The sequence below is a fragment of the Apium graveolens genome, chromosome 1 (assembly GCF_009905375.1).
Source record: "Apium graveolens cultivar Ventura chromosome 1, ASM990537v1, whole genome shotgun sequence".
Lineage (NCBI taxonomy): Eukaryota > Viridiplantae > Streptophyta > Magnoliopsida > Apiales > Apiaceae > Apium > Apium graveolens.
This window is the reverse complement of record NC_133647.1, coordinates 48,058,725-48,086,471: the sequence shown is the minus strand read 5'-3', so window position 1 is coordinate 48,086,471 and position 27,747 is coordinate 48,058,725. Positions and strand designations below refer to the sequence as shown.

Genomic DNA, 27,747 nt, shown 5'->3' with positions numbered 1-27,747 from the left:
GTATGTGGTTCGATTCATAGTGAATACACGAATTCTACTTATTTTTAACTGAAATGATGTGAGGATGGCATTTTTATAATTTTTTAACATAAAAGAGTAAAATCATAATTTCACAGTCATTAAAATAACTCAACCCCGGTCCTCTTTTAATATATAGAAGAGATAGATGCTTTACTTTTTTTAATAGTTTAATTCATATTGCAAAATTAAATTTTTTTGGTATAGAAAAAGTTGGAGTTTTTGGGTATAGAAAATGTTGGAGTTTTTGTATATGGCGTATGAGAAGACAAAAACGAGGTGTATAGAAAATAGAAAATTCAAAAATTGAAAGCCAAAAGTGAACACAATTGACAGAAATGCAGCTGGCAACAGAAACTAATAAAAAAGTTTCCAGAAGCAAGGGGCAGTAAAAATATCCCAAAGTCCAGAAAAAGCAGCTTAGAAATAGAAAATCAGTGTTATCACATCCGAATATAATTAGTTAGTTGTGAGAGGGTCATCCTCGATTATCAGGTGGGGGAAGGGATATAGGATGGCGAGTATGGAGAGTTTGATAGGGTTAGTGAATAGAATACAGAGAGCGTGTACTGCGCTGGGTGACTACGGTAGTGCTGACAACGCTTTTTCTTCTCTCTGGGATGCTCTTCCTTCTGTTGCTGTTGTTGGCGGTCAGGTCTTTCCTCTTTCTTCTACACTTTACATACCTACATACGTACATGCCTTTTGTGTTTTTGAGAGAGAGAGATACTAGTACTAGCAGCTTTGTGAGTTTTTTGAGAGAGAGAGAGAGGGAGAGAGAGGGAGAGAGAGTCTTATTTTAGCTCTTAATTCATATTAGATGAGATTTATTAAGTCATAGTTTAGCTCATAATATGATTTCTTGTGTTTCGTGTATTTTGAGAGAAGGAGAGGGAGAGGGAGGGAGGGAGGCCGCAATTTTACTATTTTTAATATAATACTATTGTACAAGTGTATTTGTTTGTCTAGTTTTTTCAGAAGTGTTTGTTTCTGTATGTTATATATTTAAATAACCGAAATAGAATAGAATTTTATTACCAATTGGTTTTCTTTGGGAGCTGAAAACAGAGTTCTGGAAAATCTTCTGTGTTGGAAAGCATAGTTGGCCGAGACTTTCTTCCCAGAGGATCTGGTTAGGGTTTTTTCAGAATGTTGATTAGAAGAACTATGTAATACATATTTGTAAGTATATACTGTTTGATGCAGGGATTGTCACACGGAGACCATTGGTGTTGCAACTGCAACAGACTGATAAAGGACAACAGGAGTATGCAGAATTTGGTCATTTGCCTGGACGGAAGTTCAAAGATTTTGGTATGAACTCAAATTAACCCTTTTTAGTTTTCTTATTCCTTATCATCATCGTAAATTTTTTATACACGTCTTGATTAATCGGCAATTAATACATACTTGCAGTTAAGTGAGTATGATATATAACTCATTGCCTAGCTATTAAAATTTACCAGATTGTAAAGACTTGCTAGCATTAATTTAAACCTGAATATGAATAATAAATTAGCTAAAAGAAATTGTAGATATCTGCTTCATTTATTTTGTAATGGTGCAGAAATCTGTCATTATCCTAATAGTTCTAGAACATTTTCTGTTAGTTTCTTTTTCACACTACCTTCTTAGTATATAGACAGGCACAGATGCGCAAAAAAATAATTGTGTGTTACAGAAAATGCAATAGATTGCAGTTTCCGTTCTTGCGTAAGAAATTCTGCTGATATGCAGATGTGTGAATAGTCTTAATTCTTCAAAATATAAAGTAAATGTAGTATCATTCAGTTTCTTGTTTGTAGTCTTTGACAGCTGGGATATCTTTTTATTTTGTATTATGTACTAGAATATGAGGGACTCATTTGTCTATATATTAGTTACTCATAGGGAATTCCATTTGCATGTAATTTTCTGTATTTCATAATTTATTGTGGTAACACCAATTTTTCTTCTATAGGCATGGTTCGCCAGGAAATCCAGGAAGAAACTGATAGAATAACGGGGAGGACAAAAATGATTTCTCCTGTTCCTATCCATCTCAGTATTTACTCTCCAAATGGTACACCATTCATATACATGTTGTGTGTGTTTCTGTATATATTTATATATATTGTTTACAGCATGTTATACTATATGAAGGATTTTAATTATGCACAACATTTGTTTCCCGTGCTTGCTTTTCGAATTGCATATTAAGATGTTTTTCGTGCTTGCTCTTCAAATTGCTCATCAAAAATCAGAATTCACATATTCTCATTTTCTGAATTACTTGGGAAATTTTAGTTAGATTAAATAGCATAAAATATGTTTGTAGGCAGTGTCACTGCCTTGGGTCTATCAGTAAGCATCGAAAGTGTCTAGTAATATCTCCATATGTGAAGAATGATCTCTTTATGTAATGTTTCGAATATTTACAGATTCCTGATTTGTTTATCTTTGCAGTTGTCAATTTAACCTTAATTGATTTGCCTGGTTTGACGAAAGTTGCTGTTGGTAAGTTTGTGCATTTTATTTCACAATATTCTGAAAGTTACTTACCTATGCTTTACATGACACTGTGGTGTTCTCTTTGCAGAGGGACAATCTGAAAGTATAGTTGAAGATATTGAAAACATGGTTCGTTCGTTTGTTGAGAAGGTAAATATATAATAATTGATATTTTAATGTTCTGTTTTTTGTCAATAGTTGAAGTATGTTGTGAGACTATGCGGTAAGCTCTCTAGCTCGTTTCAATTGCACTTTATCTTGATCGAACATAATAACATGATAAGATTTAAGAGTAACATATTCCTCATTGAGTACTTAGTTACTTTCCGTGCCTGCTGTGGTTTATGTTCTCATTGTGGACATACTGGTTTGGAGCACACTAGACTTGTACCATGTTCGTTATCATTTATCAATAGTTTATTCGGGATTCGCTTGAACACAAGATCTATCAATTGCTGCATCATATACTCAGGTTTGGAATGTGGTAAATTGTTGAGCTGTTAAAGGAACACTGAACCAACACTTTCCAATCCATTGCTTGCTTGGATTTTATCCTTCTGATCATTTAAGGGAAAGAGTTCTGGTTAGGAACTTGATATAGCACATGTTCTTCCCAGTTTGAGTTTGTTTCGAGTTATTAACCTTTTTCACCTTGTTCATAGACTGAGATATTATTTAAAAAAAATCCATTTTTTTCTCTGTTGATCTTCTGTGCTTGGTCCTACCAGTATGAGCTAGTATATCAGGACTAACTGTTTAACTGTGTTTTCTTACAAGTGCTATTGTTATCTCTTTATGTCTGATAAATGTATTTGGTGTCAGCCTAATTGCATCATACTGGCAATTTCTCCCGCCAATCAAGATATTGCAACTTCCGATGCTATTAAGCTTGCAAAGGAAGTTGATCCAGCAGGTTCACTTTGAATAATTTTTGGGCGTTGGTTCATGGCTCTTTTTGGGAAGATGCCTCAAAACAGATTTGTTGTTTACGATTTCTAACTATATTTTGTGACAATACGATGTAGGTGAACGGACGTTTGGAGTGTTGACAAAGCTTGATTTAATGGATAAAGGAACTAATGCGTTAGATGTACTCTTTCTCCCTCCCTCATTATGAAAATCTTTTTCATTTTTATTACTATGATAAATATTGCGCATTTGTAGTTAAGATGCTAATTTTTGGTATTCCGCTTTATGCGTCTGAACTTTTTCGTTTTTCTTGTTAAAATCTCTTTCATTTTTTATTACTATAAAATTAATGTTGCACATATTGTTTATAGTGAATCTTGTTAAAATCTCTTTCATTTTTTATTACTATGAATTAATGTTGCACATATTGTTTATAGTGAAGATGCAAATTCTTAGTATTCCTCTTTATGTTTCTGAACTTCTTTTCTTTTTTCTGCAAGGTTCTTGAGGGAAGAGCTTTACGATTGCAACAACCATGGGTTGGTATTGTGAACCGCTCACAGGCTGATATAAATAAGAATACTGACATGATGTCAGCAAGGAGGAGAGAACGAGAATACTTTGCTACAAGTCCGGACTATGGGCACTTGGCCAGTAAAATGGGTTCAGAATATCTGGCTAAACTTCTTTCAATGGTAAAGCTGTATTTTAATTAACTTATTTAGTGACAGGTTTATTCTGTTAAGGCCCGAATATTCTAAATTGATTCCCTTTTCTATATTAGCATTTAGAGTCGGTAATTAAGGCAAGAATACCGAGTATCACTTCTATGATTAACAAAAGCATAGATGAACTTGAATCTGAGCTAGACTACCTTGGCAGACCTATTGCTGTTGATGCAGGGGTAAGTAACGTGAACTACCACTTCTTTCTTTTGTCTATTCTGCGCCTGCGACAAATGAAGTTTTGTGTTTCAGGCACAACTTTACACTATTTTGGAACTTTGTCGTGCCTTCGACAAAGTGTTCAAGGAGCATCTGGATGGAGGGTAAGTAATGTATATCATGCCCCAATATTGTCTCAGTTAATTTCTTCCCTTTGTAACAATCGAACCAGTTGTTCACCTGGTGGTTTCCCTAAGATAGATAGTTATTATTATCATTATTATTATTTCGCTAAATAAGATATTTGATTATTCAGGTTTCTTACACACACACACACACACACTCCAACCGTATACATTGATGGAAGGGATCCGTTACTGCACTTGAAGTACTCTTATCTGTTACATAAAAATTAGCCTGGTGACAAAATATGTGCATATGGAAGATTCATTTTTGTTCCATATATACTCATAGTCCTGTATGCAAGTCACGAATTCTGTTCAGTTTATATAAGCTATAGTATATCCAAGCCGCGAGATTCCGGAATGTGTTACCAGCACACTGATGGGTGAAGCCAAATATTTTAATAATGATCATTTTCATAATAGCTTTATATTTGTGTTACATTTAATTTAAATTTTCAATGATTAAGGCAATAGTGCTACTTTTGAAACAAACATATATAGTTAATAGCCTCAGCCACGATGTGCCTCGCAAAGAGCTGTCATTATGTAGTTACTTTTACAAGTTCATGTCCTTTTTGGAAACATTATTATACATTCTTCTTTCTCCTCCATCACCATAGAAACATACATGTAAAAGTGGTTGATGACTTGAATTTTTGCGGGTAAAAGAAAGGACACTGATTTATTTAATCATCTGTAATTGAGATTTGATGACTTATCCGGTTATTCGATACTTTGGCTTCTGTTGAATTTTTGATATGTGTGATTGATTCTGTACACTTGGTTCAGGCGACCTGGCGGGGATCGAATTTATGGAGTTTTTGACAATCAGCTTCCAGCAGCATTGAGGAAGCTGCCTTTTGATCGTCATCTTTCTTTACAGAATGTGAGGAAAGTTGTTTCGGAGGCTGATGGTTACCAGCCTCACTTAATTGCCCCTGAACAAGGTTATCGGCGTCTTATTGAAGGATCGTTGAATTATTTCAGGGGCCCTGCAGAAGCTTCAGTTGATGCTGTAAGTGGTGTATTATATGAGTCTAGATTTCCTGAAGTTAGTTGAAGTTTTGTGTAGAACTATTTTAATGATGGAATCTGTTTAGGTTCACTTTGTTTTAAAGGAGCTTGTGAGGAAGTCAATTGGAGAAACCAAGGTGAGATATAAGGATGGGTTACCCGGCACATTTCGTAGTTTCTAAAGTATACTAATTATTATTTAAAAAGGGCGCTCAACATATCTCACTTTTCGTTGAAAACAGGAGTTAAAACGATTTCCAAGTCTGCAAGTTGCAATAGCCGGTGCTGCTGGTGAAGCACTGGAAAAGTTCCGCGAGGAAAGTAAGAAGACAGTTGCAAGATTGGTAGAAATGGAGTCATCATACTTAACAGTGGATTTCTTCCGGAAACTCCCCCAAGAAGTGGTAAATCCAGGAAATCCAGGGCATCCAGGCACTCCTGTTTCCACGAAAGTGGAGAGAGGAAACCCGGCCGCTTCAAGAGGGGAAAGAGGGGTAACTCCTTCTGCCATAAATGTGGATCGGTATGCAGAGGGCCACTTTAGAAGGATAGGGTCAAACGTGTCATCTTATGTCAACATGGTTTCTGAGACTCTCAGGCTTACAATCCCCAAGGCTGTGGTCTATTGTCAAGTTAAGGAAGCCAAGCAGTCATTGCTCAATTATTTCTATACTCAAATTGGGAAAAAAGAGGTATGCTGCCTGGGATTCATTTTGCCATTTTTTAAATTCATTTTCTATTACGAGTAATGTGAATAATTAAATATTGTATAGGTAATACTACAGACTACAGACATGCCAACTTATTTATCTATCACTTTAGTAACTTTGTTAATGGAGTCTACTGTTTCCTTCCATGTTTCAGGGGAAGCAGCTTGCGGAGTTATTAGATGAAGATCCGGCTTTGATGGAGAAAAGACTACAGTGCGCCAAGAGGCTTGAGTTGTATAAAGCTGCAAGGGATGAGATAGATGCTGTAGCGTGGGTTCGGTGAAAGAGATGCATGTGAATTACTCATTGTATGATATCACGGTTCAGATTCTAGAATTTGTTTTGTAGTTTATGATTCTTGTATTTATTGTTATCTAGTGTGTATCATGTGCGGTTTTGTTGTGTGTTGTATATGTGTGTTATATATGCATCCCTACAGGGGAGAATCTACTGTAAATGTCCAAGCACCAAAACTAATTAACAAATGAAAATCATTTTGTGTGTGTAAACATCAATATATCATAATTTGGAGTAATTTTTTTTATTTTTTTTTATTAATAAATAAAGTATAGTTATAATAATTTAATTAAAATGTACAAAAAATAGCATAGTAAGAGCATCTCTAACAGATTTTTAGTTTATTTTCTAAATTTAATATAACATATTGGAACTTAGTAATTTTAGACATCAATACCTAATCACCTCCAACAACATTTCCTGTATCCATTATATAGTGTCCGTTTGAGAAATATTAAAATAAGTAACTTATAAAAATGAATTTGTAAGTGCTAAGTAGGTAAACGCTTATAAGTTATATAAGTGTTTGAATAATTTTACTTATAAGTCGGATTATTTTTTACCTAAATAAAAGAAAATAAATATTTTTTAAATATAACTATCTTAGTTCGTGAATTTATAAATTAGATTAATATTTTAAAACTAAAGTTGATAAAAAAATGAAAATTCAAAATAAGTTGAGAAAAAGTATGTCGTTATCAACATTCAACTGATGAGCTTATAAGTTAAATTTACAATTTATAAGTTGAGTCGACAAACACTCGTCGATAAGTACTTACGTGCTTATAAGTGAATAAACCACTTTTTACGGGGCTGCCAAACAGGCCCATAATATTTTATCAGTAAAAAGTATCATTATTACAAAAAGTGAAGAAAGAAAAAAAAAGAGAAACTACTTCTTTGAAATATCTATTATAAAATAAAAGATAGAATAGCAGAGAGGTTAAATAAATATAAGAAATTGGAAGAAAAAATGTCGGTCGATCTTAAGGAATCACTAGGATACCGTTAGAGTAGCTTTTTTCCCATATTTCTTATATTTTATTTTAAGACTCCAAATATTTAAGTTTTTGAAGTTGCTCTAAATAGTTTGTGTTCATATTTAGACTACAAAGTGATGATTTATTGTGTTACAAATCATCATCATCATCATCATCATCATCATCATCATCATCATCTTCTTCTTCTTCTTAAGTTTTTGAAGTTGCTCTAAATAGTTTGTGTTCATATTTAGACTACAAAGTGATGATTTATTGTGTTACAAATCATCATTATCATCATTATCATCATCATCATCGTCATCATCATCGTCATCATCATCATCATCATCATCCGTCATCGTCATCGTCATCGTCATCGTCATCGTCATCGTCATCGTCCTCGTCCTCATCATCATCATCATCATCATCATCATCATCATCATCATCATCATCATCTTCTTCTTCTTCTTCTTCTTCTTCTTCATCATCATCATCATCTTCTTCTTCTTTTTCATCATCATCATCATCATGATCATCATCTTCTTCTTCTTCTTCTTCTTCTTCTTCTTCTTCTTCTTCTTCTTCTTCTTCTTCTTCTTCTTCTGAGACTCGATGATTCCGGTAATAACAAATATTTTGATTATACGGGATCTTTAAGTCAAATGTGTTGTTTATTATAATCTGCATAGTTCATATATAAATGAGTGTAGGGTGATGAAATTTTTTTGCATATGACGTAGAAGATTTTTCGGTCCATTCACAAATTTCTCGTATTGAGGTATTATTGTTAGTGTTTGTGCCCTACAGACAATACTGTGATATTTTAGTTTAAGACATTTGGATTATTAATATTTATGTTCTATCGATTATTCCTTTTATAATTTATACGTTAAATCCCGTGCGATGCACGGGTTTGTTAATATTTAATTAATTTTAAAATTTTGTTTATTCAATCATATAATAATTTTAATATATTTATTTAAATATATACTAATTATAGATTTATATTAAGAATAATAAAAGAATTAGAAAGAAACCATGATCGTAATTTAGTATAATAAGTTTTGTTCATAGTTTAACAGGATAAGAAGAGTATATCTAGTAATTTAGCAATTTAATATTTTATCATATGTATAAAATTATTTATTTTTATTTTAATAATTGAAATAGGGGGATAACCGTTGAACCAAAATATACCTTCATTCCCGTGTGATGCACGGGTTCTCGTTAATATTTTAAATTTTCATTTATCCTGTCATATTATAATATTAAAATATTTATATAAATATATAATAATAATAATAAATTTCTATAAAAAATAATAGGATGGCATGTGATCGTAGTTTAGTAGAATAAGTATACTATATCGAGTATTTTAACAGATATATAACGCTATTTTTTTAATAATAGAATAAGTTGTGATTGTAGTTTAGTAGGATAATTAGACTATGTGTGTAATAGTTTAATAATTTAGTAGTTTAGCGGATATATAACACTATTTTTTTAATAACCAAAATTAGGGGATAACCGTTGAACCAAATTATACCTCATTCTGGTTATTATAGTATAGTATAGATTAATTATTAATTTACTGCGATATAAATGTTAGATTAATTAATATCCTTGGAATATGATATAAAATTCTATATCTCTAAGTACGTGACTTGTAAATGAGATAATGAGAATAGTTTCAATATTCCTAAAGGTCCCTAGTCGAGTATTATTATAGGGGACAATAATAATGCATTAAGACTAGTATATTTGTTGACTGATGATCACATCTCATATATCAAAGGTATTGTGACACTAAAGCCAAAACACAGGCACATGTATTACATACATGGAGCTGGATTGACCCGTTGTGAGATACTACATGTCTATAGTGTCATAATTTATTCTCACAGTGATAATGATGCAATGGTTCTTAGACCTGAAGTCATTATATTTCTATACGAGAATTAATATACTTTGATTCCATTAAAAGGTATCCTTGACCGGGTAATGAGAAAAGTGGACATTTGGTATTTTATGAATCGTATGAGAAATATGAATGATCTAGATGGGATTTAACCCTCCTATTTTAGGAGTGATATTATTGGCCTCTTGTGTGAGCTAGACTTTGTTATATATATACTACTGTTCGATAATATATTTATCTTCTTTACCTTCTCATCATTTGATGCTCATCCACCAGATTCAATCATCACAAATCAAACACTATTCTCGGCCCCGAACACTTTCTTGCCTGCTCCGACAGTGTTGACCAACGAACATCAATCGCCTACAAGTTCATCTACTTCGACCATCTACATCAATTGTCCTACTATACTTAATAATTGTTTACTCTATCGATCACCTTCATGATACTGTTTAATCTCTGATTTTGTTATTCACGCTTACACGTATATATTTTCAGTTATATATGGGCTAAAAGTTTCAAAAACATAAACCAATTGTGGTAAGTAAACCCAAACTTCAATTTGTACATAGATAATAAAATTCAAAAAACATTGACTAGTTATGGTAAATAAACCCAAAATTCAAGCAATGTATACACTTAGGCCGTTAAAAAGAGATTCTCAGGAGAAAAATTATCAATTAGCCTTTTCCAATAAAATATTATAGATTTAACACATTGCTTATTATGTGATTATGGTTACCGGTGTTATGACTTTTAATTTATTTATTATGCACGTTAGTTGGCACATTAGTTGAGTTACAACATTAAGGTATCATCTTTATTGTATTAATGGCTTAATATAAATTATATACAAGAATTGGGTTTTATTTTTGCGATTATTATGAAGATAGTGGTTAGTGGCTAATTATGAAAGGATGAATATCTTGTTGAAAATAATAGATGATATCATCATTTAGAACTATCAGAGTTTCTGATCATAGTTTAGTGATTGGAAGATCAGAGTTTATGAAGACTATCAGTATTTTACAGATCAGAGTTTAAAATCAGCATTTGTCCATCAAATATGTCAAGACTGATTTACAGGAATTAATTGATTTTATCTAGAAGACTTTGATTTGCAGAGATACGTGGGTGTAGGACTTTACTTATTGTAGCAATCAATAGTTGGATATGTATTAGGATTCCTTATTCATGTATATCATATCAATTAACTCATTGTGTAACTGTGCAGTATATAAGCACATATCAGGTTAACATTATATGTGTCGTGCATTGTGTTATCATTCATAAAACCTAACAGCTCTCACGGATATCTGTTCATCCTTTGAGAGAGTACCGTAATCAGTGTTTAGTTAGTAATATAAAAATTGTTCTTATCTGTTGAGTTCTCTATTTCGATTTAATTGCTAAACTGTATTCAACCCCTATCTACAGTTGATTTAAAGCCTAACAATTGGTATCAAAGTTTGTTGTTGATACACAAACAATTTAAGATCCAGAAAAAAAAATTATTAATGGCAGACAAAGAAACTTAACCAGATCCCCCACCACCAGCCACACGCCAAATCAATCACAACATGAGTAGATATGAGGCTATCAAGGTTCCAGTCTTAAAGGTTAATGAATATTCAGTCTGGAAAGTCAAGATGGTCATGTGTCTGGAAGCAACAGATCTGGAAGCAACAGATCCTAAATATCTGAAAAAGATTTATGATGGTCCTCACAGACCCATGAAACTGGTTGTTATTGTTCCTGGTCAAGAAGAAAAGATGGTTGACAAGGACATAAATGACTTTACTCCTGAGGATATTGCATCAGTTATGAAGGATGCAAAAGTTAGACATCGTTTGCATAACAGTCTTGATAGTGTCATGTCTAATAGGGTGATTGGATGCAAAACTGCCAAAAAAATTTGAGACACTTTGGAGGTTGAGTGTTAAAGCACTATTTCTATCAAGAAGAATAGAAGGACAACACTCACCCAGAAGTATGAACACTTTGACTCAAAAGATGATGAGTCCTTGACTGAAATCTATGACATATTTCATAAATTGCTGAATGACTTGTCATTGTCTGACAAAGAATATGATCCAGAAGATTTTAACTTGAAGTTTCTTCTTGCGCTCCCTGAAAAGTGGGACTTCAAAGTCACATCAATAAGGGACAACTATGATCTTGAAGACACATCTTTGGATAAGATTTATCGGATGCTGAAAACTCATGAACTGGAGATGGAGCAAAGAAGAAAAAGAAAAGGGTCTAGGTCAAGACAAGTTGCACTCATAGTGGAAGAAAAACCAAAGGAGAAAGTTGGGAGAAAGAGCCATTCTAAAGGAAAGCTATGATTGTAAAGTCTGATACTGAGTCATCAAATACTGATGATGAATCAAACTCTAGTAACTACTCATACACTGAAAGTGATTATAAAATGATAAAGAAATTCTACAGATGGCTACTCTCTTAGTTAAAAGCTTCGGAAAGATGGCATTTAAGGACTTCAAGAAAGGAAAGAAGTTTTCCAGAAGAGGCTCAGTTTCCTCAAACTCCGATAGGAGGAACTGCACGAAGAGTGATGAGAAGGAGTCAAAGTATGGAAAAGTTGACAAGTCAAAGATAAGGTGTTTCAAGTGTGATGGAGTTGGACCCTATCTCGTGCTTTTTTAAAGTCCTTTTGGGGATAAAAATAAACCTTGTTTTGCATATGATTGCAGAAATCCAAAAGCTAAGAAGAAACAAGATTTGATCCAAAGAAGAAGAATTGGGATGATACATCAGAATCTGACGAGGTTGTCAACTATGCTCTCATAGAAAATGATGATAGTGTACTTGAGACTACTGAGATGAAGGTACCTCAAACTACTCTTTCCTTTGATACTAACGATATCTTTGAATTAAGGTTATTTGTTAAAAATTTGCATGTTATTTATAGGGATCAATGATAATTGGAATTCATACCCACTTGGAACGCTTCATATCAGCTTAAGTTGGTATTTTGGACTCAAGTATTTGGTGTTTTTGATGTGTTTTGTGTTTAGTTGTTACATGGCACTAGTCAGGATGTGAAAAAGAGCTTTACAATAATTTTATGCTAATAATAGGTCAAGAATGGAGTTGCTGAAGGTTACACGAAGATCAGAGCAAGAATCAAGAAAATGTAGAAATTTTCCAGAGAGCAAGCGCGCCCGCGCCCTACAGAGCGCGCCCGCACCCATATTGCCAGTAAGGGAGCGTGCCCGCGCCCAACCAAGCGTGCCCGCGCCAGACTTCTGCTGTAGAATCCCGTTTTTACTCTGATTTGGTAATTTGAAGAGTTCATGTGATCCAGGGGCCTATACATAATGAAAAGAAGACATTTTTAATATGAAGAAAGCGAGGGAGAACATTAAGAAGACCTAGAGCACGCGGGACGACTAAGGAGAAGAAGATTTAGTTTCATACTTTTGTATTCTTCAATTTAGGCGATACTTTTGAATGCTTGTTTTTGATTTTTATCTAAACCCTAGTACTTTATATTATCTCATAGTATTCTGAACTTATTTAGTATCATGTTTTCATTGGAACCCATGGTGACGATGTGTTCAATCATGAAATAATCATTGTCATGGGGTTCTAGTTGATTTATTTATGGATTTTAATGGTTGATTGTTCTAAATCTTTAGTGTGTGGTAATTTATGATTTTCTAGTTTGGTAGTGCTTATTCGTCTTTGATGCGTAGCTAACATCTAAGATTGTTTGTTAATCTCTATTGAAGTGAAGTGAATATATAGGTTTAGAACTTGCCATGCTAGCATAGGTTTATGTATGAATTGACATACATAATTCATGTAGTAATTTTACCCATCTTACACACCCTATGTAATCATAATAGATAACTAGTTCTTAAACCATTATGTTTCCAAATCTTATAGACATATAGGGTCTAAGCATAATTGGTGTCTATTTGGCTTCTATCTTGATTCTGGATGCTTAATAGTAGGGTATACGTATATTGAAAGATAGCGTATACTAATTTCGTGTTAATTGATTAGTTATCATCACCATCGCATGCTATTGATAAAGGCATAAACTTTGAATGAAGTTAGTATCCCATGTTTTATTCTCATATAAGTAATTCAGTTTTAATCTCTTAGTTGATGCATGTTAGTATAACCTCTTAAATAGTTAATCAACTCAATTTGTTACTTGTCTTAGCCGTGAGCGATAATCATACATTATTGCATAAGTGCATAATCTGAACTTAACCTAAACCAGTCTCTGTGGGAATGAACTTGACTTAAATCTTATACTACTTGTGATCACGTACGCTTGCATGTATTTTCACGTGTGTTTTTGTGCGAATAAATTTTTGGCGCCGCTGTCGGGGAGCTCGGTATTAATTTTTAGTTTATGTTCTTGACATCAGTGGCCGTTAAAGTTCACTGACTCGGATTACTTTACTTACTATGGTTACTTTGTTGTGCTTCAGGTACTCTAGAGAGCGTGTATGCGAACACGTTCTCAGTCTCGTAAGGCAACAATTGAAGAAGATAAGGAAGTTGAAGAATTGGGAGAATAAGTTTTTGAAGAATTGGAGAAAGTTGAAGAGGAAGTGATCATTACGATGGGAGAACCAGCAACACCAACGAAAGCATTGATGGATTATTTTCAACCAAAGATCAATGACATTTAATCTAGCATTGTCAGGCCAGCTATCGCAGCTAATACCTTTGAGATCAAGCCTGACACAATTCAGATGGTATAAAATTTAGTCCAGTTTGGGGGTGCTCCAACGAAAGATCCCAATATGCACATTAGGGATTTCATCGAGATCTACGACACCTTCAAGTTCAATAATGTTTTTAAAGATGCTGTGAAACTGAGACTTTTCCCATTCTCTCTGAGGGATAAAGCGAAGAGCTGGTTACACTATCTATCAGCTGGTTCTATTGCGACTTGGGAGGATCTTGCTTAGAAATTCCTTACTAAATTCTTCCCTATGGAAAAGACAACTGGAATCAGGAATGCTCTTATTCAATTTGCACATCAATCGGGTGAATCTTTATGTGAAGCTTGGGAGCGCTATAGGGAGATGCTTAGGAAGTGTCCTTATCATGGAATGCCTGATTGGATGGTAATCAATTAGTTTTATAATGGTTTGGTAGTACAGTTGAGACCCATGCTTGATGCAACAGTAGGTGGAGCCTTATGGGCTAAGAGCTATGATGAAGCTTATGATCTAATTGAGATGATGGCCGCTAATGAATATCAGAATCCAACTCAGAGACTTCCGCAAGGCAAGGTAGCAGGAATTCTGGAGGTGGATACAACTACAGCCGTAGATGCTTAGCTCAAAGCGTTGACTATCAAGGTCGATTCTCTGACCAACTATGGAGTTCATCAGATAACTAGTGTTTGTAAGCTTTGTGCAGGATCGCATGCGACGGAGAAATGTGCTATATCTTGTGAATCAGCTCAATTTGCGAGTAACTTTCAGAGGTCGCAGCAACCAGTTCCTGCCACTTATCATCCTAAAAACTGTAATCGTTCCAACTTCAGCTGGAGCAATAATCAGGGTGGTATGCAACAGGCTTACCAGTAGTTTGGAAACAAGCCTTTCAATCCTCCTAGTTTTCAGCAACAGTATGCACTAAGGCAGCAATTTCAGCCACAGGGAATGCAACAACAATCTCATGGAGGTACCGGTCAATCTTCTAATCAAAAATCTCAGTTGGAGGAGTTGAGGCTTATGTGCAAAAGCCCAGCGGTTTCAATAAAAACTCTGGAGAATCAAATAGGGCAGATTGCTAACGCCTTACCTAACCGATCTCAAGGAACTCTTCCAAGTGATATAGAGGCTAATCCAAGCAAGAGAGAAGTCAAAGAACAACTTAAGGTAATCACCCCGAGGTCTGGAAAGGTCGCGAAGATTCTGAAAAAAATCATCAAAATGAAGATTCTGAAAAAAAATTCTAGAAGGCAGGCGCGCCCGTGCCCATACCAAGCACGCCCGCGCTCTTCCCTTTTCCAGAAAGTGAAAATTCTGCTGAAATGGCTTTGTAGAAGGATGCCGAGGTGGAACCGAAGAAGAAATATGTTGAAAATACTCCTTCTGAGAAGAATACAGGAGACAAACAAGTCTATCCACCTCCTCCTTATCTTAAAAGTCTTCAGAAGCAGAAGTTCGACAAGCAGTTTGCCAAGTTTTTAGAGGTTTTCAAGAAGTTGCACATTAACATACCTTTTGCGGAAGCTCTAGAACAGATGCCGAGCTATGCTAAGTTCATGAAGGGTATTCTATCTCGGAAGCTAAAACTTGAGGAGTTGGAGACCATTGCTCTAACGGAAGAGTGTAGTGATGTGTTGCAACATAAACTTCCTCCTAAACTTAAAGATCCAGGAAGCTTCACGATACCTTGTACCATTGGCAATCTATCTTTCATAAAGTGTTTGTGTGACTTAGGAGCTAGCATCAATCTGATGTCCTTGTCCGTTTTCAAGAAACTTGGTCTGCCTGATCCAAAACCGGTAAACATGTCCTTGCAACTGGCTGACTGTTCCATCGCTTATCCGCGAGGAGTAGTGGAGGATGTCTTGGTTAAGGTGGATAAACTCATCTTCCCTGCTGATTTTGTCATTCTGGACTTCGAGGAAGATAAGAAGATTCCCATTATCTTGGGGAGACCATTCTTAGCTACAGGCCGAACTCTGATCGATGTACAAAAGGGTGAGCTTAATATGAGGGTGCAGGGGAAGAACGTGACTTTTAATATCTTCAATGCAATGAAATTCCCTACTGATGAAGAGGAGTGCTTTAAGTTAGAGTTGGTCGACTCTGTAGTGACTTTGGAGCTTGATCAAATGCTAAGGACTGATGCCTTAGAGAGAACCTTAACAGGGGAATCTGATAGTGAAGATGAAGAGGGGGCAGAGCAACTACAGTATTTGAATGCATCTTCGTGGAAAAGGAGATTGGACTTGCCATTCGAGTGTTTTTGATTATCAATGCTTAAAAATTCTCAGGAGCGTCTTAAGCCATCTATTGAGGAAGCTCCCACACTTGAGCTCAAACCACTGCCTGATCACTTGAGGTATGCTTTTTTAGGTGATACATCTACTTTGCTTGTTATTATTGCATCTGACCTTTCAGGTAGTAACGAAGACAAGCTCTTGAGAATTCTGAAAGAGTTAAAATCAACAATCGGATGGACTATAGCAAATATCAAGGGAATCAGCCCTTCTTATTGCATGCATAAAATTCTGCTTGAGGAAAGAAGTAAGCCAACAGTGGAACAACAGAGAAGACTCAATCCTATCATGAAGAGGTTGTGAAGAAGGAAATTCTTAAATGGCTGGATGCAGGGATCATCTATCCAATTTCTGACAGTTCATGTGTGAGCCCGGTGCAGTGTGTGCCTAAGAAAGGAGGCATTATAGTTGTTGCTAATGAAAAGAATGGGCTCATTCCTACTCAGAAAGTCACAGGATGGAGAGTATGCATGGATTATCAGAAGCTGGATAAAGCCACCAGGAAGGATCACTTCCCGCTTCCATTCATTGATCAAATGCTTGACAGGTTGGCTGGTCATGCTTATTATTGCCTTCTGGATGGGTATTCGGGCTATAATCAGATTTGCATTGCCCCAGAAGATCAGGAGAAGGCCACCTTCACATGTCTTTTTGGCACTTTCGCTTTCTATCGAGGTTCTTTCGGACTTTTCGGTGCACCTGCTACTTTTCAGATATGCATGATGGCCATATTCTCTGAAATGATTGGCACTAATGTGGAGGTGTTCATGGATGACTTCTCTGTGTTCAGGACTTCGTATGACGAGTACTTGCATAATCTTGGTTTGGTACTGAAAAGATGCGTTGAGACCAATATGGTGCTAAATTGGGAATAATGTCACTTCATGGTGTAACAGGGTTGAAAGGAATATGTCCTAAGTCCAATCATGAATTAGGATTTAGGAATAACTTCCTGTGTAATCTGTTTTGATTTCATTGATTTTAATAAAAGACTTGTTTTGTTTTTATTACGGGCTCTATCTATTTAAGTGTTTAAATAAGATATACCATAGTTTAGAGTAAAGCTTTTTATGGATTATGATGAGATCATAATAGTGAGACCTAAAAAGATGATAACTTTAAACTTAAATAGTTCCTGGTCATAGGATTACTAACTGGTAATTAATAATCCGAAAAGATCGGTACATACTATGCTTGCTTCATTATGAAGGATGTGTGTTCTCATAAACATTTGTGTGGTGACACTATAGCTAGTATGTAGGTGCTTATTATGGAATAAGTTCACTGAACATGACTTGCACAGCTGAACAACTGATGGAGTTCACTCATGTGTCAGCAGTTGTTCACTTAGTGATAGTTGTACAAGTATCCTTAGACTTGAGGTCATCATAGTCATCTTGTGTACACTGAACTATGCTTTGGTTTAGTTCTTAGTCTCCAGGGACAATTATTAGGGCTCTTCTGGGTATAGGAATTTATACACGAAGATAATGTATGATCAATAAAGGATCTACCCCTTCCAGTGAAGGAAGCGAATGTTCAAGGCTGATCCACTTATGCTAGTTCAGGAATCTCTGGCCAGAGTAAATGAAATTAGAAAGGAGTTTCTAATTTACATAGAACTAAGCATAGTAAATGGAAAGCAAGTGATTGAATTAGATAGGCTTGACACGAGATCCATGCCTTGTATTTAATCGGGACATTGTAGGGTAGAAGGAGTTTATTGTACGGTAACTATTCACTGAATAGGTTCTTGATATTCTAAGCAGTGAATTCATATTATCCGGATAGTCGCGATATGCTGAGAAGTATCCCTCACGATGTAGAATAAATGTGATTAATTAATTAATCATATTTAATAAATTAGAGAATTTATATAAATAATGATAAAATAGTTTTATTATTATTTATTTCTACTACCGGCTTAATATTGAACCTACAGGGTCACACCATAAAAGGAGAATGATTTAATGGTGGAGGAATTAATTAATAATGGCTAAATAATTATTTATTTGTGAAATAAATAATTAATTGGCAAATTTAATAATTGATTAAATGAGATTTAATTGATTATAAATTAATTAAGAAAAGTTCTTAATATTATTAATTAGAGGATTTAATTTTTGGAAATTAAATCAAGAGAGAGAATTATTTCTAAAGTGTTTAGAAAAAGGATTAATGATTAAAAGGTGTTTTAATTATTAATGAGAATAATAAATGGGATAATAATAATAATATTTATGGGAAAATTTCAGCTGAAAATTTTGCCTATAAATACACTATTATAGACCCTAATTTTATTCCAACCAACCCGAAAACCCAAAAAGTTTGGAAAACCCAATTCTCCCCACCTCCTTCCTCCTCCTTAACATCGTTTTCTTGGTGGATACCGGTGGAATGCTTCACACTAGAGGAGCGACTGCTAAGGATCTCTGATCATTGTCTCCGAATTATTTTAAAAGGTTAGATTCGATCCCTCGAATTTTTATTCACGATTTATATGCTTTTATTTGGATTTTGTATGTGTAAAAGTGTTTTGCCAAGCCCCGCTGCGTTTAAAATCCAACAAGGGTATCATTCTTGGGCACAAGGTTTCAAGCAAGGGGCTTGAAATGGATAAGGCCAATGTGGGGGTTATTGAAAATCTATCTCCATCAATCTCAGTTAAGGGGATCCGCAGTTTTCTTGGTCATGCGGGTTTTTATTGGCGATTCATCAAAGATTTCTCCAAAATCTCTAAACCCTTGTGCAATCTGTTGGAGAAGGATGTTCCCGTCAAATTTTATGAAGAATGTTTAACTGCGTTCGAGAGTTTGAAAAAGAGTTTGACTACAACACCTATTATTATTGCACCTGATCGGAATGAGCCCTTCGAGATGATGTGTGATGCTAGTGATTTTGCAGTTGGAGCAGTTCTGGGCCGAGGAAGAAGAATATATTCCATGTGGTTTACTAGCTAGTAAAACCCTTAACGCTGGAATGCATTACACACCTGTGGCGCATTCACGGAATGCGTTACACCCTTTAATGGCTTAAAAGGGGTGTAACGCATCACCAGAATGCGTTGCAGGGCTTGTAACGCGTTCCTGTAATGCGTTACAGCCCGTCTGTTGATATTAAAATTGATTTTCTGGGAGTTTCGTAACTCCGTTTTGGGCGTGCAATATACCGTTGGATTCGTTTTTCTGAGACGGATCTAATGGAGTGATGAATTTTAGTTTATATAAAAGTTTTGAACTGTTTATATTTCCATGAAGTGTTTTAAAGATGTTTTTGACTATTTTAATTGCTTTTAAATGCTTCATGTGATACATAGAGATGTATAATGCTTAGACTAATGTGATAGATGATGTAACATGCCTACCTTGATGTTTATTCATGTTTATATATGTGATATATGCTTAGTTTATCATGCGATGATAGATTTAGGTGAACTTAAATGAACATAAGGCGTTTGTTAGACAACCTAGTATAGTGAAATTGTTTCATAACCTTAATAACAATATTATAAATACAATCATGAGATTCTTGTGTTTGTGAAACACGTAATTGAATATGAATTTTCGATATGAGAGAAAGGATGATTTTGTCAACAACAGATTTCTATCTGTAAGAAAGGGTTATTAAGTGACGCCTCTTGACAATGCTCCACCCGATCTGGGAATCATCTGATTATTGATTATTGATTTGAAATATTTAATTTAAAAGGAAGAATCTCTTTATAATATGATTATGATTGTAACGTAATATAATCCCTCTAAAATTAAATAATATCAAGTAGTAATTGGCCAATGATACAACGGGCTTGTGTCGGTCATAGCCTTCCAACATGATAGAAAAGTAGTTCTTATTTTTGAATCATTGTTGGTTCGTGCTACAGCCGAGGGCTTTGATTTCGAAATAAGAAATACTTGTCTATTACATAGAGATGTGTACATTGAATAAGAATCTAAAGGTCGGTACGTGCTACAGCCGTGGGCCTTTGGGGACTGATTCAACTGTACGGAATATTGGGTTAGACTTGACTTAGAATATTGAGTTTGTCATGCTACAGCCGAGACTCAATTATTCAAGAGGCTAAAGTTTGATTAGGGAATAACATGAGATGTAATTGACAAGAGTTGTCTGCCTATTGAACATTGCATGGCGGTTCGTGCTATAGCCGGGGTTGTGTAATGGAATGTAGGATCCCTATTCCCACTAGCATTATGGATGCTTAATTTTTCATGTAGGGGGTTGAATAAATTAGGAAAACTAGTGGGAGCCACTTATGAATAAAGACCCGATTCATATAGTGTTTTGAAATGAAATCGAATATTTGCTAAGTGTTGTTATGTGTTTATCATTTACAAATTTACTTTGTACGTTATGTCTTCTGTACTATCACTCAGGAGCATACTGGATGCTCACAAATTGACTGGTCCTAATTATGCTGACTGGCTTCGAAACTTGAGAATTGTTCTCAGGATTGAGAAGCTGGAATACGTGATTGACTCACCTAAGCCTACTGAACCTGCTAGTGATGCACATAATGATGAACATGTTGTGTATCGTAAGTGGAAAGATGATGCAAATGTTGCTCAATGCATCATGCTAGCTGCTAGCTTCCATGAACATTGAGCTACAGAAGCAACATGAGCATATGGATGCTCACACTATCCTCATGCATCTATAAGAGTTGTATAATGTGGCAGGGAGGACAGCTCGATATGAAATATCGAAGGAGCTGTTCAGTTGTAAGATGTCTGAGGGATCATCTGTGAATGACCATGTACTTAAGATGATCAATTTGATTGAACGTCTTGGACAACTTGGTTTTGCCATGGATGGGGAGCTGAGCCAAGACTTGGTCTTGCAATCGCTTCCGAGTTCGTTCTCGCAGTTTGTTGTGAACTTTCACATGAATAAGTTGGATGTCAGCCTGCCTGAACTGCACAACATGTTGAAGACTGCGGAATCAAATTTTCCCCCTAAGAAGAGTTCTGTTCTTCTAATTGGTGAAGGTTCCAATCCTAAGAAAAGGAAGAGGAACTCTTCCAAGAAGAAGAAAGTAGGTGAAGAAAAGCCGGTTCCACCAAAAGCTGAAGACCCCAAGAGCAAAGTTGTTTGCTTTCACTGTAACAAAGTGGTGCACTGGAAGAGGATCTGCAAGGTTTACCTTGCAGAATTGAAGAAGAAGAAGGGTAGTGAGACTACCGCTTCTGATTCAGGTATGTTCATGATAGAAGTGAATATGTCATTAAATCAAATTTCTACTTGGGTATTAGATACCGCCTGTGGTTCTCATATCTGCAATTTGTTGCAGGGACCAAGGAGAAGTAGGACTCTTGAGGAAGAGGAGGTGATTCTACTGATAGAAATGGAGCAAGAGTTGCTGCTGAAGATGTAGAATCATTTCATTTACATAGGCCTACGGGCAAGACTATTGTTTGAAATAATTGTTATTTTGTTCCCTCGATTATGAGGAATATTATTCCCATGTTAGACTTGGCTGGATTTTCATTTATTATTGAGAATAATGAATAATCTATTCTTAGAGATAATATTCTTTATGGACTTGGTACTTTAAATAATGGTCTGTTTATATGTGACATAATTTACTTCAGATTGAACAAACTAATAAAAGAAAAGGGATGATGAAAATCTCACTTTATAGTGGCACTGCAGTCTCCATTTAGTAGACATGGAGAGAGGACTGCAAATTTGCTAGGAATGGTACACACAGATGTATGTGGACCAATGTCTAAGCAAACCATGGGTGGATTTTCATACTTCATTACTTTCATAGATGATAGATCTGGATTCGGATATGTGTTTGATGGAACACAAGTCTGAGGCCTTTGAAAAGTTCAAAGAATATAAGTATGAAGTGGAGAAATAACCAAACATAGTATTATAACTCTTCGATCAGATCGAGGTGGTGAATACTTTAATGGAGTGTTTCTAGATTATCTCAAAGTAAATGGTATAGTCTCCCAGTGGACTCCTCCAGATTGGTATCTGAAAGGAGAAATCGAACTTTGTTAGACATAGTTCGGTCCATGATGAGCTATGCAAATCTTCCAGTATTCCTATGGGGTTATGCATTGGAAACCTCAGCATATTTACTGAATAAGGTGCCTTCAAAATCTGTTCCTTAAACTCCGTATGAGATATGGAAAGAAAGGAAACCGAGTCTTAAACACGTTAAGATTTGGGGATGTCCATCTTATGTCAAGTAAGTTGACCCAGATAAGCTGGAATATCGATCCGTAAAATGTGGTTTTGTGGGATATCCTAAAGAGACTTTAGGGTATTACTTTTACACCGATCATCGGGTGTTTGTCTCTAGATATGCTACCTTCTTGGAAAAGGAGTTTAGCCTTGAAGGAAACAGTGGGAGCAAATTTGAACTTGATGAAGTTCAAGAAGCATAAACTACTACGGATCAAGTGGAAACACCTGTTCTGACTGAACAACCTTTTGTGGAATAGCCCATTCATAGTTCAGGGAGAATGTCTCGCCAACCTGAGAGGTAATATGGCCTTGTCATTGAGAATGACAAAGAGTTGTCGATCATTGATGATGACGACCCTGTAACCTATAATGAGGCTATGAGTAGTGTTGACTCAGAGAAATGGCATAGTGCCATGAAATCTAGAATGGAATCTATGTATACGGTATACAAAAGATAGATTATAGCAGATGGCCAGGTGGAGACCTATAAGGCCAGGCTTGTGGCAAAAGGATTCAAACAAAGGCAATGGATTGACTTTGATGAAACCTTTTACCTGTAGCCCTGTTAAAATCAGTTCGGATTTTGCTTGCGATTGCTGCTTACTACGACTATGAGATCTGGCATATAGCCAGATGGTTTTCTTTCCGAGGGAAATGAAAACCTAGTGTGTAAGCTACTGCGAACCATATGTGGTTTAAAGCAAGCTTCTCAAAAGATGGAACATTCGTTTTGATGAGACAATCAAAGAGTTTGATTTATCAAAAACGTAGATGAACCATGCGTTTACAAAAGGGTTAGTGGGAGCGCGGTAACATTTCTTATATTGTATTGAATTAGAGTTGACACACATAACAACATAGCAGACCCACTCACAAAGCTACTTTATAAAAGTCACTTTGATCGTCATAAAGACAAGATGGGTATTAGATACCAGGGTGATTGGCTTTAGTACAAGTGGGAGATTGAAAGGAATATGTCCTAAGTCCAATCATGAATTAGGATTTAGGAATAACTTCCTGTGTAATCTGTTTTGATTTCATTGATTTTAATAAAAGACTTGTTTTGTTTTTATTACGGGCTCTATCTATTTAAGTGTTTAAATAAGATATACCATAGTTTAGAGTAAAGCTTTTTATGGATTATGATGAGATCATAATAGTGAGACCTAAAAAGATGATAACTCTAAACTTAAATAGTTCCATGTTATAGGATTACTAACTGGTAATTAATAATCCGTAAAGATCGGTACATACTATGCTTGCTTCATTATGAAGGATGTCTGTTCTTATAGACATTTGTGTGGTGACACTATATCTAGTATGTAGGTGCTTATTATGGAATAAGTTCACTGAACATAACTCGCACAGCTAAACAACTGATGGAGTTCATTCATGTGTCAGCAGTTGTTCACATAGTGATAGTTGTACAAGTATCCTTAGACTTGAGGTCATCACAGTCATCTTGTGTACACTGAACTATGCATTGGTTTAGTTCTTAGTCTCCAGGGACAATTATTAGGGCTCTTCTGGGTATAGGAATTTGTACACGAAGATAGTGTATGATCAATAAAGGATCTACCCCTTCCAGTGAAGGAAGCGAATGTTCAAGGCTGATCCACTTATGCTAGTTCAGGAATCTCTGGCCAGAGTAAATAAAATTAGAAAGGAGTTTCTAATTTGCATAGAACTAAGCATAGTAAATGGAAAGCAAGTGATTGAATTAGATAGGCTTGACACGAGATCCATGCCTTATATTTAATCGGGACATTGTAGGGTAGAAGGAGTTTATTGTACGGTAACTATTTACTGAATAGGTTCTTGATATTCTAAGCAGTGAATTCATATTATCCGGATAGTCGCGATATGCTGAGAAGTATCCCTCACGATGTAGAATAAATGTGATTAATTAATTAATCATATTTAATAAATTAGAGAATTTATATAAATAATGTTAAAATAGTTTTATTATTATTTATTTCTACTACCGGCTTAATATTGAACCTACAGGGTCACACCATAAAAGGGGAATGATTTAATGGTGGAGGAATTAATTAATAATGGCTAAATAATTATTTATTTGTGAAATAAATAATTAATTGGCAAATTTAATAATTGATTAAATGAGATTTAATTGATTATAAATTAATTAAGAAAAGTTCTTAATATTATTAATTAGAGGATTTAATTTTTGGAAATTAAATCAAGAGAGAGAATTATTTCTAAAGTGTTTAGAAAAAGGATTAATGATTCAAGGGGTTTTAATTGTTAGTGAGAATAATAAATGGGATAATAATAATAATATTTATGGGAAAATTTCAGCTGAAAATTTTGCCTATAAATACACTATTATAGACCCTAATTTTATTCCAACCAACCTGAAAACCCAAAAAGTTTGGAAAACCCAATTCTCTCCACCTCCTTCCTCCTCCTTAACATCATTTTCTTGGTGGATACCGGTGGAGTGCTTCACACTTGAGGAGCAACTGCTAAGGATCTCTGATCGTTGTCTCCGAATTATTTTAAAAGGTTAGATTCGATCCCTCGAATTTTTATTCACGATTTATATGCTTTTATTTGGATTTTGTATGTGTAAAAGTGTTTTGCCATGCCCCGCTGCATTTAAAATCCAACAAGGGTATCATTCTTGGGCACAAGGTTTCAAGCAAGGGGCTTGAAATGGATAAGGCCAATGTGGGGGTTATTGAAAATCTATCTCCATCAATCTCAGTTAAGGGGATCCGTAGTTTTCTTGGTCATGCGGGTTTTTATTGGCGATTCATCAAAGATTTCTCCAAAATCTCTAAACCCTTGTGCAATCTGTTGGAGAAGGATGTTCCCTTCAAATTTTAGGAAGAATGTTTAACTGCGTTTGAGAGTTTGAAAAAGAGTTTGACTACAACACCTATTATTATTGCACCTGATTGGAATGAGCCCTTCGAGATGATGTGTGATGCTAGTGATTTTGCAGTTGGAGCAGTTCTGGGCCGAGGAAGAAGAATATATTCCATGTGGTTTACTATGCTAGTAAAACCCTTAATGGTGCTCAGCTGGATTACACTACTACAGAGAAGGAGCTTTTGACAATTTTCTACGGTTTCGAGAAATTTCAATCTTATTTGCTTGGGACAAAAGTGACGGTTTACACTGATCATGCTTCTATTCGATATATGATCTTGAAGAAAGATTCAAAACCTCGATTGATTCGATGGATTCTGCTGCTTCAGGAATTCGAACAGAAAAGGTACAAAAAATCAGGTAGCAGATCATCTCTCTTTTGGAAGATCAAGGCAAAGCTTCACAGGATAACACGTTGATCAATGAATCTTTTCCTGATGAGCAACTTTTTAGGGTGCAAGAAGAAGAACCATGGTTTGCAGATATTTTGAACTATCTTGTGAGTAATGTTATTCCCCCCAGAACTCTCTTATGCTCAAAGAAAGAAGTTTCTACATGAGGTGAAGTGGTATCGATGGGATGAGCCGTTCTTGTTCATACAGGAAGCATATCAGATTATCAGGAGATGCATTCCATATAGTGAGACGAAGGGTATTTTGAGATATTGTCACTCTACTGGGTATGGTGGCCATTATAATGGAGAGAAGAGAGTTGCCCGTATCCTTCAAGCGAGATTTTTCTGGCCTACATTATTTAAAGATGCTCATCGGTTCGTGTTAAGATGTGATCGCTGCCAAAGGGTTGGAAATATGTCCAAAAGAGACGAGATGCCTCTCAATGTTCTTCTTGAAGTTGAGATTTTTGATATTTGGGGAATCAACTTCATGGGGCCATTTGTCTCGTCATGCAACAATAAGTATATTCTTTTGGCGGTGGATTATGTGTCCAAATGGGTTGAGATTAAAATTTTGCCAACCAACGATGCTAAGGTGGTGATAAATTTTCTTCATAAGCAGATATTCACACGTTTCGGTATTTCAAGGGTCATAATCAGTGATGAGCGATCGCATTTTTACAATCACAAGTTTACTGCATTAATGGAAAGATATCATGTGAATCATCATGTGGCCACAGCTTATCATCCTCAAAAAATGGGCAAGCTGAAGTCCCTAATCAAGAGATCAAACGAATCTCGGAGAAAGTTGTGAGTTCGTCAAGGAAAGATTGGTCTTTGAATATAGATGAAGCTGTTTGGGCCTTAGAACAACATTCAAGACTCCTCTAGGAGTATCACTGTTCCAGTTGGTGTATGTGAAGGCATTTCATTTGCCTCCAAAGTTAGTGCATAAAGCGTATTGGGCTTTGAAGAAATTGAATCTTGACATGGCAGCTGCTGGAGAGAAGAGAATGCTTCAACTTAATGAACTCGATTGGTTCCGTCTTCGGGCTTATGAGAATAATAAAGTATACAAAGAGAAGGTCAAGAGATGGCATGATAGGAGGCTAGTGCACAAGTCATTTGTTCCTGGTTAGCAAGTTCTATTGTTCAACTCTCGTCTCCGACTTTTTCCAGGAAAGCTTAAGTCGAGGTGGTCAGGTCCGTTCATTGTCAAAAATGTGTTTCCACATGGAGCTGTGGAGATTTTTGATAAACATCCGGACCAAGCGTTCAAAGTAAATGGTCAAAGGTTGAAGCAATAATATGCTGTTACGGAGAACCATGAGGTGGTGAGCGCCATTCTTGCGATAACTTGATTTCGACGTTTCACGTCAAGCTAGTGACGTAAACCATGCGCTTCGTGGGAGACAACCTATGTGTATTTGTTGTATTTTAGCTTACGAAAAGAAAAAAAATCAAAAAATTGAATTTTTTTCCAGAAGCATGGCACCCCCGCGTCTGAAGAAGGGCGGCCGCGCGACCCCTCTGGAAAAGAAAACAGAAAAAAAGTTAAACCCAAACCCCAGCCCGAATTATATCCTATTTTTTATCCTAGTTCTACACCCTAAACACTTCTAAACCCACACCCATCCCTTTACTTCTTATATATATATACATCACATCATTATATACACACGTATCACTTTAACTTACAAAACCCTATCTTCTTTACCTATTCACCACTCAACTCCAAATTTCTATCTATTGTTGTTATGGAACCAAAAAGAGCGAGAACCGCGGGTAGTAGTAGCACTCATCCCTCGTCTACCGAGGATACTAGTGC

General features: G+C 35.6%; 1 protein-coding gene and 1 non-coding gene across 2 annotated transcripts; one reads left to right on the top strand and one right to left on the bottom strand.

The window, feature by feature from the left end:
• The first annotated feature begins 349 nt into the window (after positions 1 to 349).
• On the top strand, positions 350 to 6,719 carry LOC141663682 (phragmoplastin DRP1E-like). The gene is made up of 15 exons (XM_074469475.1): positions 350 to 673; positions 1,087 to 1,150; positions 1,225 to 1,332; positions 1,979 to 2,080; positions 2,464 to 2,514; positions 2,597 to 2,658; positions 3,331 to 3,421; positions 3,534 to 3,598; positions 3,918 to 4,112; positions 4,202 to 4,321; positions 4,395 to 4,465; positions 5,276 to 5,501; positions 5,587 to 5,637; positions 5,743 to 6,192; positions 6,365 to 6,719. Exons 1-15 carry the CDS (start codon positions 533 to 535, stop codon positions 6,491 to 6,493), a joined length of 1,926 nt encoding a protein of 641 aa, XP_074325576.1. The 5' UTR covers positions 350 to 532; the 3' UTR covers positions 6,494 to 6,719.
• A 7,680-nt stretch (positions 6,720 to 14,399) lies between these two features.
• On the bottom strand, positions 14,400 to 14,506 carry LOC141683036 (small nucleolar RNA R71). The gene has a single exon (XR_012560079.1). It is a non-coding gene; the product is annotated as a small nucleolar RNA R71 (small nucleolar RNA).
• Between the last annotated feature and the right edge of the window lie 13,241 nt (positions 14,507 to 27,747).

Excerpts from the sequence above, each read along its gene's own strand:
- LOC141663682 (XM_074469475.1), top strand. The coding sequence starts at position 533 with ATGGCGAGTATGGAGAGTTTGATAGGGTTAGTGAATAGAATACAGAGA. Across the intron at positions 1,333-1,978 it reads ACGGAAGTTCAAAGATTTTG|GCATGGTTCGCCAGGAAATC; the intron begins GTATGAACTCAA and ends TTTCTTCTATAG. Across the intron at positions 3,599-3,917 it reads AAGGAACTAATGCGTTAGAT|GTTCTTGAGGGAAGAGCTTT; the intron begins GTACTCTTTCTC and ends TTTTTCTGCAAG.